General features: G+C 42.9%; 1 protein-coding gene across 3 annotated transcripts in view; it reads left to right on the top strand.

Annotated features, from left to right (window-relative positions):
- Positions 1-17,416, top strand: part of Sec24b (SEC24 homolog B, COPII component) — a 79,684-nt gene that overhangs the window by 30,538 nt on the left and 31,730 nt on the right. For 2 of the 3 annotated variants that reach the window (XM_076574982.1, XM_076574981.1), the window contains 2 exons: positions 6,732-6,836; positions 16,041-16,121. In XM_076574982.1, the coding sequence (XP_076431097.1) occupies positions 6,732-6,836; positions 16,041-16,121 (186 nt within the window). The remainder of the gene's footprint in view (positions 1-6,731; positions 6,837-16,040; positions 16,122-17,416) is intronic. The other variant, XM_076574983.1, reaches the window with a different exon arrangement.

The raw sequence follows: 17,416 nt of genomic DNA, 5'->3' as shown, positions 1-17,416 counted from the left end.
ACTGGGGCCCTCTGGCAACTGCAGAACATTTTGAAATAGCTGCATTTAGGGCATTCCTCATCCAGGGTTTTGAACCTTTGCTATTAGTTGGTGGCAAAATCAATCTCAAAGAAAATGCTAAGGAGCCAGAAGTAAATGCCATCCCGTATTCAGGAGATGAACAACATTGGCTCTGGCAGCAGTCCACTGCCGGGCAGTGCTCTTGGACTAATTACCCTGGCCAGCTTGATTCTCATCTTCTACCATTCAAGATTATTGTACACCCATTCGTGGGGTTATTTTCCTGAGGTCATATAGTCTTAACCCCTTGCTTTAGCTATGACTGTCTTTACAGACACTTGTAGCAAGGTTGTAGCTGTCTACCACTCTTCCATGGTTCTAAAGTGTACTCAGTGAGCTGAACTCTGCAGTCTGCATAGTTTGGGGTGAGATTGCCTTCCCTATGTCTGTGTTTACAGCCAGCGCTCCCATGTAGTAGGAGTAAGGCAAGCCTACATTGGCTGGACACCAGATCAAGAGCTCTGCCATCTTTTCCATAGGAATGATTCTGAAACTCTTATTTCCTTGTCTGAGTCCTTGCTATGGTTGCCATATTGGCCACATTCAGCTCTGCCAGGCCACTGGTTGACGCTGATGCATGGCTGACACCTTGGTCTCAGGGTCCTTGCTCGGCTTCCCTGTTGCTGTGCAGTCAGCCTTCATAAAAGCCTCTGATAGTCATTCTCTGTGTCATCAAAGTGCCTCCTCTTTACAGAACGACTTTGCCATTTGCTGAGAACAGGCTAGGCTAACAGTTAAGCAGTGCACCCACCCACTGTAGTCCTTTCCAGCCCGTCACATGTGACAGTGGCAGTGACCCTGGAATTATGTCCCATTGCTGTCTGTCTGGCAGATGGATGCTCATGTCGTCTCCTTTGGGAGAGTGGAGTTGGTGCATGTTCCTGTTGCTAGCTGTTGTCATGTTGTTTGCATCTGCTTACCCAGGGAGGTTGCTAGCACACTATTGCTCACTGCCTTGCTGCATTCTCCGCCATGGGCCATGCCCAGCACCTCATGGTGGACAGTGCTCCTGCTTACACCTTTTCTGCATTAAAAACACAAAGTAGCTTACAACATGGGCATTCCTTACAACCCTCAGGGACAGGCTGATGTAGAAAGGTCCCCTAGATGACGCAGGCAACAATTAAAAAGCAAAAGGGGGACATTCTCTGCCCCTACCAATTCTCTAAACAGGGCTTTATATACATTAAATTTTAAATCGTATAGAAGATGGCCTTACAGCCACAGAATAGTGCTGGCTGCCAAAGGACAGGGAAATAAAACCTAAGGTGCTCTAGAAACATGCCATGACAGACAGGAAAAGGTTTGGCCTGTTCCCCGTGCTAATGTGGGGAAGAGGAGGGTATTCTTGTGTCTTCCCTGAAGGTGTGGAACAGCCACTTTGGGTACCTTCAAGGCATCTAGAGAGCTGTGGACGCAGTGAAGTTCCTGGTTGCAGGTGTGAAGAGGCTGAGACCGGAGCCCCCAGAGAAACCGAAAGTGTGGCCCTTGAAGCCAGTCGAGCGCTCTCCAAGGAGGAGGCCTCCTGCACAAACTTCCAGGAGGGCGGCACCGCCAACATGGGGGCAGATAAAAAGGCTGATGCAAATGTCGGAGGAGGGAGCGCGAGGCCTGGGGCTGGGGAATAACCCGGCGGCTACATTTCTGATGTGTCTGGTAATCATATCCATTCAGGTAAGTCCAGTCAGGGGAAGAGCCTACTGGACCTACAGCCCCAGGCCACTCTTTGTTTTAGTGGCTCGGTCACATCCTTCCATATCGGTTTATACTGATGACACCCTTCTGTAAACGCCTGGAGTCCTGGGGGTGAGCTACAGCCCTTAGGTTCAGACTTGTGTGACAGCCGCCCCTTACAGCAACAGCACGTATGATTGGGAACAAACTGAGGCCACCCTGGGGGGTTGGACCTGCAGTGCTAGTGAGGATTGGCCCAGTTGTGTCAGCACACCCTAGGAATGCAGAAGGCTTTGGTAAGATGGTTTCTCCTGATACCACAGAACAGTCCTGGACAAGCTTCGGGCTTCAGTCTGTTTAACCGTTAGAGCATTCCTTTCGCTTTTGTTGGGCACAGCGGCTGTTACGATCTTCCCTCTTCTCATCCTTGCAGTCTGGTGTTGAGCATTACAGCGAGCCACCTCTGGACTAACGTGGAGAGTCATCGTGAGCACCTAAGAAATCAGGAAGGGGGAGATGTAGGGAGCAGAGGAAGGCCTAAGTGAATGTGTCTGTTTGACATGAGCACGGCCATGTCAAGGACCCAGTGCCTCAGATCCATGGACATGGCAAAGCCTTTTCCGGGTCAGGCTCAGGGCCACAGCCTTCCCCTGGTCCAACACGAATGTTGACAGTGTGTACAGACAGCCTCACCTGCAGCTTCCTCCTCCTCCTCTCAACTGCAGCTTCCTCCTCCTCCTCCCAACTGCAGCTTCTTCCTCCTCCTGGATATTTACAGCCTAAGACTGTTCCCTTACAGAGACCCCCACCTCCAACCAAGACTAACCCTCCTCCTTGTGCTGTACATAATAAACATGCTGAGTTTCCGGGTTGCTTACTAAGTGCTCTCCGTCAGAGAGAGCGAAGCCCACCCGATCTCAGCTTCTCTGTATGTGTGTCTGTCATTTCTTCAGTGTCTGTAGTTTCTTCCTTCCTGCGTCGCCCCAGTCAGATTTCCAAGACCCAACGGTACTGGGCACAGCAGTTGATAACGTCCTAAGCACTAACAACTAGTCCGTCACTGAACCTAATTTGAACCCAGAGTCCCAGTTGTTTCTTGTTTGTTTGCTTGTTTGAGACAGGGCCTCACTAGGTGGTAGCCCTGCCTGACCTGGAACTCACACTCAGGATCCGACTGCCTCACCTCCTGAGTGCTGGCAGGGTGCCAGTGCTTATCTGCCCTGTCACACTGCTCATTGGTGGATTGTTTCTTAACTGTATTTGCTTTGCTGTCCCGAGACACTCGGAAAATGGATAGTTCTTTGACACATAGTGGCTGCAGGCTGATAAAGCATACTCACTCACTGTCCTTACGCTGTCGCCTCCCCTTTTTGCTTCTGAAGAGGACCATACCAGAGAAGTTCTCTTTCTGACATGCTTTGCCTGCACCTGAGGCATCTTCAGAAAAGGAAATCTTAAGTGTGGGTCCTTCCTTAGTCATGTAAGGAATGAGCATGCTTTCTTTGTAGCTACAGAGAGAGGTTTTTTACTTCAGTGCAGTATTTCAGAGTGAACTTTAGATAAGTCAGGGTTACTGTGTCCTTTGTAAAGTGGGGCATGGGGAGGCTGTTTGGATGCTTCTTTGGGTGGAAAAATAGTACCATCGGAGTGGGCATCTGAGTGGTTATTATAAAGCTGGTATTTCATGAGAGCCCTTGTGAGGTCTTCTAATGTGTGCTGCTTTGAAGATAATCTTAGGAAAGATAAAAATTGCTTCAAAATCTAAACTGTGGTATTAAAACATAAAAATAAAGTGCCTTCACAGTGGGGTTGTTCTCTTGAGACCAGTTCAGTTTCTTTTCAGCATAGCTGGAGTGGGCACAATAAAGATAGCTTTTGTTAAACGGTCCCAAAGGATGTGTTCTGTAGAAGACCTTTAGTAGTAGGTAATTTAATCCAGATGTGCTTTCCGGCATCACCCTCCTGCTGGGGATCAAACGGAAGAGACACATGCAGCTTGGGCATGTGCTCCACGTCAGTACATCCCCAGAGCACAGGAATGAATGGGGGGTAGGATGGGCTACGCATCACTTATTTGTCTGTCTGTCCATCTGTCAACCTACCTACCTACCTGCCTACTATCTGTTTCTCTATTTATTTTGCAAGGAGAGTGTGAAATTTGGGTCCATAATTTTAATTTTCCTATATTCCAGAAGAAATTAGGAAACAAGACTTATCAAGGAAAGTGGATTTATTTAGTTTGGACACACTGGAAAGAAAACAAAATGAGTTTTTCTTCAACTTTCTTAATAGCAGTATTCCATGTTTAATAGGGAAGACGAAACCCACAGGAAGTATGCCCGCAAAAGGCCAGCATTGTCAAACAGTGAGATCTTCCTGAGAGAGCTCAGTAGGAGAACTCCTAGAGAAATCCTAATGTTTGGGTTTATTTCTTGTGTGTTCCTGTGAGTACTGCTACCGGGGGAGTATCCTCTTCATTCTGTAGTCTGCTAACGCGGTGATCTTCATTATGTCAGATCCTGGGAGTGCTCTCTGCCTTTTGGGGTCACTAAATTCAGAGCCCGTATGTCTTGGCTAATTCGGTGCTTTGGAATATAAGAACGGTTCTGTTTTGTATAGTTCTGTGGCAGGTTCAGGATGAGCTCTGGGAGGCCTTGTTACAGTCTCTTACTTTATGGTTGACCTAACCCATGTGTATGGGTTTGAGCTCTTAAAGAGGGTTTGAATAAAGCACTGTGGGGTTCCTGTACGCTGGAGTTGGTTATGGGGCAGTTAGCTGCTCCTTTGGCAAAAGCTCCCCATTGGCTGCGTTCTAAATATATAAATATACTGTATATACCTGAAACAGGACCTTTGAGTGTGGAGTGATCTTCTTCCAGAGCTATTATCATTCCTTTGTGGTTCTGAAATGTCATGTTCTTATCTATTAATATTCCCAAACTTTTAGTGGAGCTTACTTGAACAAGCAAAGGTAAGCTAATTTCTGAACATATTAAAAGGCATGGTGGGAGAAAGGTATGTGACATTTAGTTAATATAGTAAATGGATAACCACAATATATTCTCAAGTCTATAATTCATAATATTATTCTCTTACTTAAATGTTTTTTAGTGAGTTAAATCACTGCTATATGAGTTTTTAATCACTGTTTAGCCATCTCATTTTCTCTCAACTAGGTTTTAGATTCTTTTCTAATAATTGAAATAAATGTGTTTAAATCTGAAGGAGAGGAAAATACTGATTTTTATACTGTGTATATAAAGTTGCTCTGTGTTGTGGTTCCTTTGGGTAGTATCAGCAAACAACCATACTAACCCAGTCCTGAAGAATGGTCTCTTCTCACTGTTCCTTTGCTGGTGGCCTCTTTAATACGACAACAGAATCTCTTCTTTGTCTTGTGTCTTCTTTACACACACGTGTACCTTTAAAGTACACTGTTAATAGCCCATTGAAGAAATGTGACATTTAAAGTAAGTCATTAAATTTCAGGATTTCTTCTGTATAAAACCTTTTGCTATTGATCTGTTGAATTTTAACTTCTTTGTATATTTAGCTTATGGTCTAATATTAGATAAATTTTTATTTTAAGAGGTTGTTAGAGGACCATGCCACTGACTTTGGAAGGTGTCAATTTGTTATGTAATATGTGAACCTGTTTTCTATTGAGTTTTACTTTCTCAGCTGAATTCAAGATAACTGCCATTTTAACTGTATGAAATGTTCCAGCTAGCCAGGTACGGTGATAGTTCACACCTGTAATCTCGTCACTTAGGGAGCTGAGACTGAGGAGTACTGTGAGTTCAAGGCCAGGCTGGGCTACAGAGCGAACCAGCTGGAAAAACAAAGGAAAACAAACCCCAAGTCAGTAGAGCTAGCAGATTTCCTACGGCCCTTGGGATTACTTACCTGCAGATTAACTTCTGCTCTCCCCTGAGCTCAGGTGTGACTGTTAGCAGCACTTCCTCACTCTCAAGATGAGTTCTGTTTCCCCACATAATCAAAAAGGCCCCCTGAAAAATAACGGTGAGAGCCTGTGAGGCGGCAGAGCCTGGGATTGCTGACGCTTCCCATGCCTCCAGTGTACTGAGTGTACCTGGAGATCCCAGCTCTGCTTCTGAAGCTGTTCTTTTTCAAAATAGAGCTGTGAGATTTTCCTTGTAAGCATGTGTTTACTCCTATTTGTAAAGTGTTGTTGTCATTTTTAAGTTAGGTTAGTTGTATTTTCCTTTAAATTTTTATGGATGTTAATTTTCACATCTTGACCTTACCAATTAAGTTAGTAATATGTAGTAACTGTATGACAAAGGAAGCCTTACACAGGGACCCACACCAGACTGTGTGTCTTTTCCATGGTGGAGTTCAGGCGTCTTGATCTTATTCCACCCACACGTAGGCTGTAGGGCAACACTGACAGGATCTCACGAAAGACACTGCTCTGTCGCTGTGAACTTAAGGCCACAGTATCCCCACTGAGCAGAGAACTGTACTCAGTATAGCTTTTTAACTGTCGTTCTTCTCCTTAAGGTAACCGAGCTACCATCAGAGTGTCATTAGCATACAGAAGGAACCTAACACTGAATGTGTTTAGCATGCCGCCATACAAATTTAGTTCAGTAGGAATAATCACTGCCTGCTGGGAAAGCACATTCTCAAAGCAAGTGCCCTACACCAGTCCCAAGGCTGAAGACAGTCAAGTGAGCTAGAGCTCACAGATGCTCTTGAACCCCACTGTGGATTCCAAAGTCAGTGTCATTAATATATGGTACTTTTTTCATGCTTAAACCAGTTAGTTCGAATTAAAATCGCTTTTACTAAACTGCTTTGCATAGATTTTTCTAATGGTTCTGGTTTTGATAATAATCTGCTGATATTAATATGCATGCTGGGATGTTCTTTGGAATGTCAGAGTTCTTTCTCACTTTGAATGTAATGTCAAGATTTATGTCCTTGCCTTTTCTGCCGGTTTGACTCTTGTGTTTGTGCTTTCCACTTTACAGGCATGCAGTATGGTGACTATGTTAATAATCAAGCTAGCTCCACACCAACTCCCTTGTCATCAGCTTCCGATGATGAGGAAGAGGAGGATGAGGATGAGGAAGCAGGTCTGCTTTAGCTTTACACAGTTTCCGTCTTCGCCTGTTTAAACTGTCTTTATTTACAATCTTAGCCTTTAGAAAATGTCTGAAGACTGAGCAGATTGAACCGCTCGGTTTGGGTTACAGAGGTTGGCTCCCTTGATTGGATCACATCTTTGATGATGGTTGACTGTTTTCTTCTTTTAGACATGCCTGTCTTCCCAAGCTGTGTGCAAAGGAATGAGACCCGACTGCAGCCCTGCTGATTGCTGTAGCACCCTTTAGGACTGATGTTTTCTGCTGTGCATGCTCCTTCAGATTGATCAGATTGAGCTAGCTGGACTTTGTAATGTGTTAGAGAAGTAAGATAGTGATCTCTGGGCTCTGGGTCCCTTGGGCTCTCTTAGCGTGCACTTAGAAGTGCCACCTCAGTATTTTCTTCTCAGGAAACAGCAGGTCATATCACATTCACTAAAGAAGGTATATGATTGCATGGTGACAGCCTGCTTCATTGTATTTTTTATGCTTGATAGGTAGAACACTATTGAAAATTAGACAGTTCAGTTCTTCCACTAATATTAACGCTTGAAGAGTAGATAAATAAATAATGCCCATTCAAGTTACCGTGATTTTCTTCTTACTGTTATTGATTACTGATGGGAGGATCAGAAATGTTTTAAATTTTGTATTTTAACATGATTTCAGATTTTTAAAGTTTAAAAACATCCCCATATATGTTTTGCCCAAATAAACCACCTTCTTTATAATTCTTCATGTATTTTTCCATTTGTTGTCGGAAAGGAAATCACAGGCATGAACTTGACTACCAGATACTGTGGTGTGTATTGCCTAGTGACCAAGGTAGTACAGTTCCAGGAGACTGAACGTTGGTGCAGTAATGGCTAGTGTGTAGCCAGCCCGTGGTCAGTTCTCAGTGACTGTCCCAATTTCACTTTTTATACCTGTTTTCATGGCCCAGGGTCCAATCCATAATAGTTCATTAAACTTGGTATGTCTACAATAGCTCTGTCGATGCAAAACAAACAAAAACAAAGCTCTCAATTCACAGGGAATAAGAGAGAATTTATTTACTTAAAGCCCGATGTGAGTGACTGGCTTAGGACTGCAGATGTAGGTTGCCCTAAATACCATGTTCCGATGTAGTGGTTTCATGGGGTTTTGATAGTAGCAGAATATAGGAAGTCATAAATCAAGGTGCTCTTCAAATACATTGGTGGAAACACCAGGTAGACAGGATACACAGCAAGATGGGGGAACCTCTGCTGTGCTTCTGAGATAGGATCTGATTGACATTCTTGTTGCATTGGTGGAGGTTGAGTCTCTGTGTACATTCTAGAAGGATTTACCTAATAAGTCATGAGACTGTTAGGACACACACACACACACACACACACACACACACACACACACACACACAGGTAGGAAATAAATGACTAGTAAGGGAGCTAAAGCTAGTTCAAAATAATTTTGGCTTTCAGCCGCTAGCATACTTGCTTTCTAAAACCTGTCGCTATCTTGTATCTTGTTTAACACAGGGGTGGCTTGTTTCTGGGAACTTCCATTTACACAAGCCAATTATTTTTTAAAATGTTTCCTGATTATTAGAGTCAGATCATAGTTTTTCCTTTTTATTGCTGCTGTTTTGATTTATTGAGGCAGCGTCATGTAGTCCATGTTGGTCTCATAGTCTCTGTAGAGTCAAGGCTGGCCTTGAACTCTTGCCTCCACCCCCTGGCTGCTGGAATTACATGTGTTCACGGCCACACTGGGCTTAGAGCACACAGCTCCGACAGGATTTCTAAAGCAGTGTTGTATTTGCAGTACCCCTGGTGATGCCTGTTCCATATTGATGAAGTTAACAGCAAGCATTCTGTTAAGGTGGTAGATGCCACACAGACTCCTGAAAGTCACTCTGCCTTGTTGAAGCTAATGAGTGCTTTGGAGAGATTCTTTGAGATGGGCAAATGTACTGGTTTTTGTGTTTTAATTCTTATGTATGTACATATCATGTGCTGATGCGTGAGTCTGTACACAAGCAGAGGTCAGGCGAGTGCTTTGGAGTTCTTGGCGCTGAAAATGCAGGCATGCAAGGGATTGCTATGTCGGTGCTGAGTTCTGAACTCTGGTCCTCATTGCTCAGCAAGTACTCCAGCTGCTGAGCCATCGCTCCAGTCCTGAATACCATGTTCTTTATTTAGCTGTTACCCATTGCTTTAGTATCATTAATATTTTCAGACTCTTGGGTTCTGTATTGATGAGATGGGCTTATTTTTATGAGGACCCCTGATAGCATCTTGTTCTGGATTTGGCTGGTGGCAGTGTCTTTAGATGGGCTCTGATGTCTTCTTCCTCCCTTGTAGGTATAACACTGCTTGGGCGTGAGGAGATAGAAAGAGAAGGGAAGAACATTCCTTTAGTATCATTAGTGTGCATTGTGCATTTCATGTGTGTCTATGACTCTGGGGGAATCCTTCTAGTCCTGGGTGGGTGCTATTATTAAAACCTGTTACTAATAAGGAACAGGTCAGAGGTATAGGGTACCCACTTTTTCTCAACCAGTAGGTGGTGAACATGGAGTCGCCCTTTCCTTTTTCTGCATGATTTCTGTAAGTTGTGGGAAGCAGAACCTCTGTTTACACAGTTGACTTGAAATTGGACAGTACTAGGAAATACTGTGGTCTTTGTTGAGCCCTGGAGGACAGCCTGGGCCTTGTCTTCAGGCCCCAGGGTTTTTCTCTTTTCTCAGCTTCAGGGAGCCTGTGCTGTCTGTACTTCTTTTTGAGCCAGGGTCTCCTTGTGTAGTGCAGGTGAGTGCTCATTCTCACCCCTTCTTTCTTCCTCCTCTGTTTTTTGTGAGACAAAAGTGAACTCCATTCCTAGACATTTCCCACACCTGGCCTTTTCATTCTCACACTTGTGGTATAAGGAGACTGAGGAACCTAGAGCTACCTAAGGTTTATAGGGGGATAATCCATCAAACTGTTCATTTATCTAAAATTAGCTTTCACATGGAAATGGGCCAGATAGCATTTCCCTAATCTGGAGTGTGAATTGCTACAAAAGCTAAAACCTTTTCAGTACCAACATGACTCAAGAGGACAATTGTACTTTCCTTACGGTAGGTCATAGTTAATCCTAGATGCACTAGAAATATGGAAGATTACTTTTTGACCCCATGTTTAAGGTCCGTGTGAAATATAAATGATTCTATGTTTAGATTTGGTTTCAAATATACCTCATCTTTTATATATAAATGTTCTAGAACCTGAAAAAAAATTTTAAACTGAAACCTTTCTGGTTCCGTGTATTTCAGATAAGAAATGTTCAGTCTGTATTTTTGTTCTAAAGAAGTATACAGTGGCCTCCACAAATACTTAGGATAGGGAAACAGCATTTATAACTATAGTACAACTTGATTTGGGATTTTAAACGATTCCTTACCTGGAGAGGAAATGCTTTTCTACTGGCATAAGGAAAGATTTCTCAAGTGGAGAAGGGAAATCAGACTAGAGTGGAATAGCCTTGAACACAAGGGGAGAAGGAGGTGTGCTGGTTGGTAGGCGTGTGGTATAGCTACATTGTGAGGGAAGAGGGACCATGATCCCACAGTCTTGAGAAGTGAGGGTTTGAGCCAAGTGTAAGCCATAGTTTGAAGGGTTACAGTGTGTAGGTTGTTTAGATGGTTTTCCTTTAGGATTGTAGTTAATTCATGGAGATGTCTTTAAGCGTGTTCAGAATGTCAACATACAGGTTTCATACATGTTTGCATGTGTGCATGTTTAGTACAGTAATACTTGGAAAGTTTGTAGCTACGGCATTATTAAGATGGGCAATTTTTAAACTTGTATTAAATTTTTTTCATATAGTATTATTTTTAGGATAGTCTCTCTACCCCATCTCCTAATCCTTCCACTGTGCTCCCCATGCAGCCTCGAGTTCTCATTCTCTCTCAAAAAAAGAAAAAATAGCAAAAAATGAAAATCAGAACAGATGCTAAAAGAGAAAGAAAATCAGTAAGACAAGAGAGAGAGAGAGAGAGAGAGAGAGAGAGAGAGAGAGAGAGAGAGAGAGAGAGAGAGAGAGAGAGAATGGAGTCCGTTTTGTGTTAGCCAGCACTCCTAGGGATGCTTGGCTTGTAGTGTGGTTGATACACAAAATGACACTCCATTGAAGAAAACTGATTTCCCTTTAGGAGATATCAATTGCAATAGCTGTTTGTTCAGGGGTGGGAGTTTGTGTCAACTTCAAAATGAGCAAATTTTTAATATATTAAAATTTTAACATTGACTTGCCATGAAAGAGCCTCTGATTCGGGATTAGATAGAAGTATGGTCGGTAATAATTTGATATGAATATCTTCTTATCTTTGGCTTCATTCTTTTTCAAGAATAATTATTTGAGATTTTGTTACTAAGATTTTTTTTTAAGCATTCCTTTGTATGTGTGTGTTTATATGGGATGCGTGTATGCCACAGCCTGTCAGTGGAGGTCACAACAACTTGTGGGAGTCTCTCCTCGGTTGTGTTGATCCTGGCAGTCTAACTCAGGTTATTAGGTTTGGATGGAAGAGCCTGTTGTACACGGAGGTCAGAAAAGGGTGTTGAATCCCCTGGAACTAGAGATTAAGATAGTTGGGAAGCACCTTGAGGGTGCTGGGAACAGAACTTAGGTCCTCTGGGAGAGCAGGCAGTGAGTGCTCTTAACAGCTGAGCCATCTCTCCAGTCCCAGAGTTGTTCATTTATGTTTATGAGTGTTTGTCTGCATGTATGTGCACTGCGTGTGTACCTGAGGCCAAGGAGCAAGAGGGCACTGGGTCACCTGAAACTGGAGTTACAGACAGTTTGAAGTCACCATATGGCAGTGGTTCTCAACCTGGGGGTCTCTAGCCCCACAGGGTCACGTATCAGATAGCCTACATGTCAGTTAGGAAGTAGCAATGAAAATAACTTTATGGTTGGGGCCACCACAACATGAGAAACTGTATGAAAGGGTATTATTGTTCAATGTGTTATGAAAAGTGTATTAGGACGGTTGAGAACCACTGGCTTAGACTCACAGTGCCTCCTGAGTGCTGGAAGGTGTGCATCACCATGCCCAGCAAAAATTATTATTATTATTAATTATTATTATTATTATTATTATTATTATTATTATTATATATTTTAAGTTTTATTTATTATGTATACAGCATTTTGCCTGCATGTGTCCCTGCAGACCAGAAGAGGGCATCAAATCTCATTACAGGTGGTTGTGAGCCACCATGTGGTTGCTGGGAACTGAACTCATGACCTTTGGAGGAGCAGTCAATGCTCTTAACCTCTGAGCCATCTCTCCAGCCCCAGATGTGCATCTTTTTTTGTTTTTCGAGACAGGGTTTCTCTGTGTAGCTTTGCACCTTTCCTGAAACTCACTCTGTAGCCCAGGTTGGCCTCGAACTCACAGAGATCTGCCTGCCTCTGCCTCCCGAATGTTGTATTTAAAGGTGTGCGCCACCACGGCCCAGCTATTATTTTTATATAGTTACATTTAAACCACTTTTTGGTAGAATATACCATAGATGGAGGTTGGTGTTTGTTATGAGACAGGGTCTCACTATGTAGCGTTGGCTGGCCTGGAACTCACTATGTAGACCAGGTTGGCCTTGAACTCATAGAGATCTGCCTACTTTTGCCTTACCATAGTATTTTATAGCAGTTTTATTGGGGTATAACTCATACCATAAAATCAACTTACTTTATGTACTGCTCAGCAAGTTTTACTGCTTTCTTACTTTATTACCGTCAGTATTGCAGAGCGTTCATTTTGCCTCAGAATAGAAACTTTCTCTTTCAGCAGTCACTTCGCATTCTCCCTTCCTGAGCAGCAGATAGCTGAGACCACTGCTGAGTGCTTTGTGACTGACTGGCTTCTCTGAGCATCGTATGTAAGGCTCATCCATGCTGTCACCTGAATCAGCACTTCATTCCTCTTCATTGGCCCGCACCCAGGCCATTTTGTTATCACCTTTTATTTCCTTATTTCTGAGTTGGTGGTGGACATTTGGGTTGTTTCTCTCTCTCTCTCTCTCTTTTTTTTTTTTGGCTATAATTAGTCTTCTACTATGAACATTGTCAGTAAGTTTTTGTGAAGATTTATTTTCATTGATCTTAATGACATTTCTTGGTCATATAGTAACTGTATTTTTAGAAATTGCCATACTGTTTTCTAAAGCAGCCAAACTGTTATACAGTTCCGTGAAGTTTCCAGTTTTTCTGTATCTTGACCACAAAAATGCTCTTATGGGTCTTTTTGGTTTTTAACTGTCTTGGTGGATGTGAAGCTGGAACCGTGTTACTGTTTTGATTCCCATTACTCTAATAGCTGGTGATGCTGAGCATCCTTTCATGTGCTCTCTGCCTTCTGTATACTCAGCACATGGAGTTCTAGGTTTTCAAGAGTCGTGTGGTTGTAGTGAACACTTAGGCAATGGTCATTTTATCGTACCCCTCCTGTGCTGGGCCGCACTCTCTCGTGGTGCTGGCTAGCTTTGTGATGTACTAAAGGAGGTTGAGTTCAATAGGACGAAGCATTTTTGTCATGGGAAAGAACCTTTTACTCATTAAGCTGTGGCTCCTCCTTTTACTGTCCCCTTGGCGCACAGTGGCTACTAGTCTACCCTCTGACTCTAGATTGACTGTTCTAGGGATCTGCTAAAATAGGACTGTACAGTACACGCACTCCCTCTTGCCTGGCCTTTTCCCCTAAGCACCTTTTCAAGATTTGTTCACATTGTAGCAATTATGACCACTTAATTCCTCTTGACTGACTTGTAGTCCATTATACTAGCTACAGCACATTTGGTTTTGCCATCATCTGTTGGTGATTACTTGTGTTGCGTGTTTGTGTTTGTTTGCTTGTTTGTTATTTGTTTTGAGATGGGGTGTTGTTATGTAGCCTCAGCTTTCTGAGTGTTAGAATTACAGGCATATACTACCACACCGGCCGTTAGCATATTTTTTTAATGCCAGTACTGCAGTCTGTTTTGGTGACAGGATCTCACTAGGTATTCCAGGTTTAAGCTTAATATTGAGCCTCCTAAGTCCAGGATTATAGGTGTGTGCCACTGTGCCCAACACTGAGAGACCTTTGACCCTGTACACCAATCAGCATTTTGCTTGAGTTATATATGTGAACAGAGAGAACCATTACTTTCCATCTTCATTAAGAGAAGTGGCGTATGTATACATAGCATTCTACTTCATCACCATAAGAGAGGTGCTGTTAATAAATAGTCTTCTAACAAGTAGTTAGCCTTGGTGGCACCTGCCTTTACCTCCTGAGCTCTAGCTAGCCATGTGCTTGTTGAAGTGCTAACTGACCTAAAGTTATATAGCAGGTAAATGGCAGACTCTCCACTTGCATTTTTCTGCTTTGAAATCATATTCTTTGCTGAGAATAAAACTTCCCTATACAAATAACTGTTGATCATGTTCTTAGTTAATACAGTTAGTTCTTATGGTTATCGGAAGGTTATATTCAGTGAAGGATAGTTATGCATGCCCATTCTTTTTACATCACAGTTAAAAACCAAGCTAAAATGTAGTTTGAACCGAGGTGTCCAACAACAGAGGAATAGATAAATAAAAAGTGATTTTTATATACAGTGGAGGTTTTGTTTTCAGGCATAAAGAGTGTAAGTTGTTTGTAGGGACAATGAAACCTGAGATGGTCGTATCAAGTGAATGAAATCAGTCATAGAAAGACAAAATGTGTGTGTTTGCTCTCACCTCTGATTCCTGTGTAAGTGTGTAAACTCACGCACACAGCAATGACATGGAAGTGGAAGTGAAACTGTCTGTGTGCACAAAGGAACTGATGGGAGGGGAGAGGTGGGGCAGGGTGTGCTCAGCGTAGAATACATACTGGGTGAACAGGTCAGATAAATAGAAAAGGAAACCTAAATCCTGGTTATAGCCCAGTTAAGAGCCAGGGGGAACCTCCGTACAAGAGTTGTCACTTTGGTCTCTAGAATAGGGGCCATATGCATTTTCTATAGATCAGTGCAACTCTAGTGTTTTTACCCAAGATTCCCAGTGAAGTATTTGTTGAGTGAATGAATGAAAGAACTGTATCTCATGTTCTGTTCTCCCATGTGTCCTAGCACCACTCAGCTTTTCTTAATCTAGCCGGTTTGAATGGGCACAAACAGTAAGTTCTCATTGTCTGATGTCTGTGTTTACTAGCATGGTTTCCATTGATGTTCCCCTTTCAGTGTGGTGGCTGTTGTCTGATCTGTATTCTGCACACGATAAATAGAGGCACAAAAATACTTTCATGTTATGTGGAAGAAACTCAAACCATAAAGTCTTCTTGATTTATTTATTTATTTATTGGCTTTTTTTGTGTGTGTATGAGTGTTTTGCCTGCATGTATGTATATATGTACCACATGTGTGCTCAAGAGGTCACAAGAGGACATCAGATCCTCTGGAACTGGAGCTACAGCTAGTTAGGAGCTGCCATGTGGGTGCTGGGAATCGAACCTAGGTCCTCTATAGAAGATCTCTTAACTGCTGAACCATCTTTCGAGCCCCAGGGTCTTTGATGAATGTATGAAACAGCTCTGCTCTGCTAAAAGTCATCTTAATTATCTTAAACTTCCTAATACTAATAAAGTGTATTTGATACCTTGATAGATGTAATATTTCAGATATGGTTCCATTAAAGTATCTGCTAGCCCTAAATTTATATTTGCTTATTTTTAGAGTTTGATGTTTATTCTTGAAGTTAATGTATGTCTAACCAAATTTTATTCTACCCATCAGCCGCATATTCTCCCCACCATTATTTGTTAATCTTTCAAAATGATTTTTTATTACATTTATGTATTTGTTGGGGTGGCCATGGCCAGTATGTGGAGGTCAGGGTGCAACTTTCCAGAGTTGGTTTTCTCTGTTGGGATCAGATTCAGGTGGTCAGTTGTTCAGTCTATCATGGCAGGTGCCTTTACCTGCAGAGCCATTTGGATAATATGTGTGCGCGTGCGTGCGTGCGTGTGTGCATGCGTGCGTGCGTGCGTGCGTGTGAGACTGTTTTCAAACATCAGTCATTTTAATTTTTCCAAGCGTTGGGAGTTTTCCTAGTTGAGCCAATCCATCCCTAGTCCCGTGCCGGCAGTAGTGGGGAGGCGTCCGCCACTGTGACCTTAGCAGGTGTCTCTTTCCCTTCCAGGTGTCGACAGCTCTTCCACCACAAGCAGCGCCTCACCCCTGCCCAACAGCTACGACGCCCTGGAAGGAGGCAGCTACCCAGGTAACGTGCATAGGGCTTGCACTGTTCACTGAAGTCACTGGCCACCAGTCACTTTAAAGGGGACTGTGATCATAGCAAAAGCAGACTGCATTTTTAACAGAAAAAGTGGGACATTTTCCTGCATCTTTCGGCCTTAATATTGTCGTGTGTCAGCCATGCACGTTGTTTCTGGTGGCCTGAAGAAATTCGTTATTTTGATTTTTTTTCTTTTTTCTTTCTAAAAAAAAATTATTTACTAGGGAACACCGTTCTTCTTTCCCCTTCTTTTAAAAACTGGCTCCTTAAATTGTGCTATTTTTGTTGGTATGCATAGGTCTTGAGTCCCCTCTCGTAAGCTCTGAGGATAATTATTGATTCCTTACTCCCCCATGGCTCCCGGTGCCTCCGTGTGGTGAAAAGCCACCTGGGAGTAGGTTGTAGATGCATCACTTTTTATTTCACATGTGTAAAAGTTTTACCTACATACACATATATGAATGTATCATGTGTGTTCCTGATCAGAAGAGGGGGTTGCATTTCCTGGTGCTAGAGTTACAGAGGGTTGTGAGCCTTGGCAACTGAACCCACGTCCTCTGCAAGAGCAAGTGCTCTCAACTGCTGAGCCATCTTTCCAAGCCGTTAGAGGCATCGTTCTTAATTACATCTGGAAATAATTTTATTGCATGAGGAGGTAGAGGAATAGTGGGTGGTAGTAACAGAAAATAAATGAACTCTTGTAACAAGTAGTCATTTCATTATAGTAACTTACACTGCAATCTTCCTTATGTCCCTGTCTCCTGTCACTGACACACACCTGGCACGCTCCTTCCCTTCACGACTTCAGCATTCAGAATGATGACAACAGATAACTCTGTCTTTCTCTGTGAGTCCTTATCACTTTGATGACATCACTTTCCCCAGGATGAAATGGAGCTGAAGCTGTAGCGCCTTATACCTGAGAAACACTGTCATCACACCATGAACCAGGAGAGAATTTCATCCTCAGCTTAGTGTTCGGTTCCCTCTGACTTATATTTTTTTCTTTTTCTTTTTTTTGGTTTTTTGAAACAGGGTTTCTCTGTGTACTGTGTAGCTTTGGTGCCTGTCCTGGAACTCACTCTGTAGACCAGGTTGGCCTTGAACTCACAGAGATCTGCCTGGCTCTGCCTCCCGAGTGCTGAGATTAAAGGCGTGCGCCACCACCGCCCAGTCCCTCTGACTTTAAACAAAGTTTGAATAACAGTCTTTTGTGGTCTAGTATTTTTCTTCCTAGGAAGTGATGGGTGTGTATGTGTGTAGAGTTTAGGAACCACTTC

This window comes from Peromyscus maniculatus, chromosome 6 (assembly GCF_049852395.1).
Source record: "Peromyscus maniculatus bairdii isolate BWxNUB_F1_BW_parent chromosome 6, HU_Pman_BW_mat_3.1, whole genome shotgun sequence".
NCBI lineage: Eukaryota > Metazoa > Chordata > Mammalia > Rodentia > Cricetidae > Peromyscus > Peromyscus maniculatus.
This window is presented reverse-complemented; position numbering and strand designations above follow the sequence as displayed.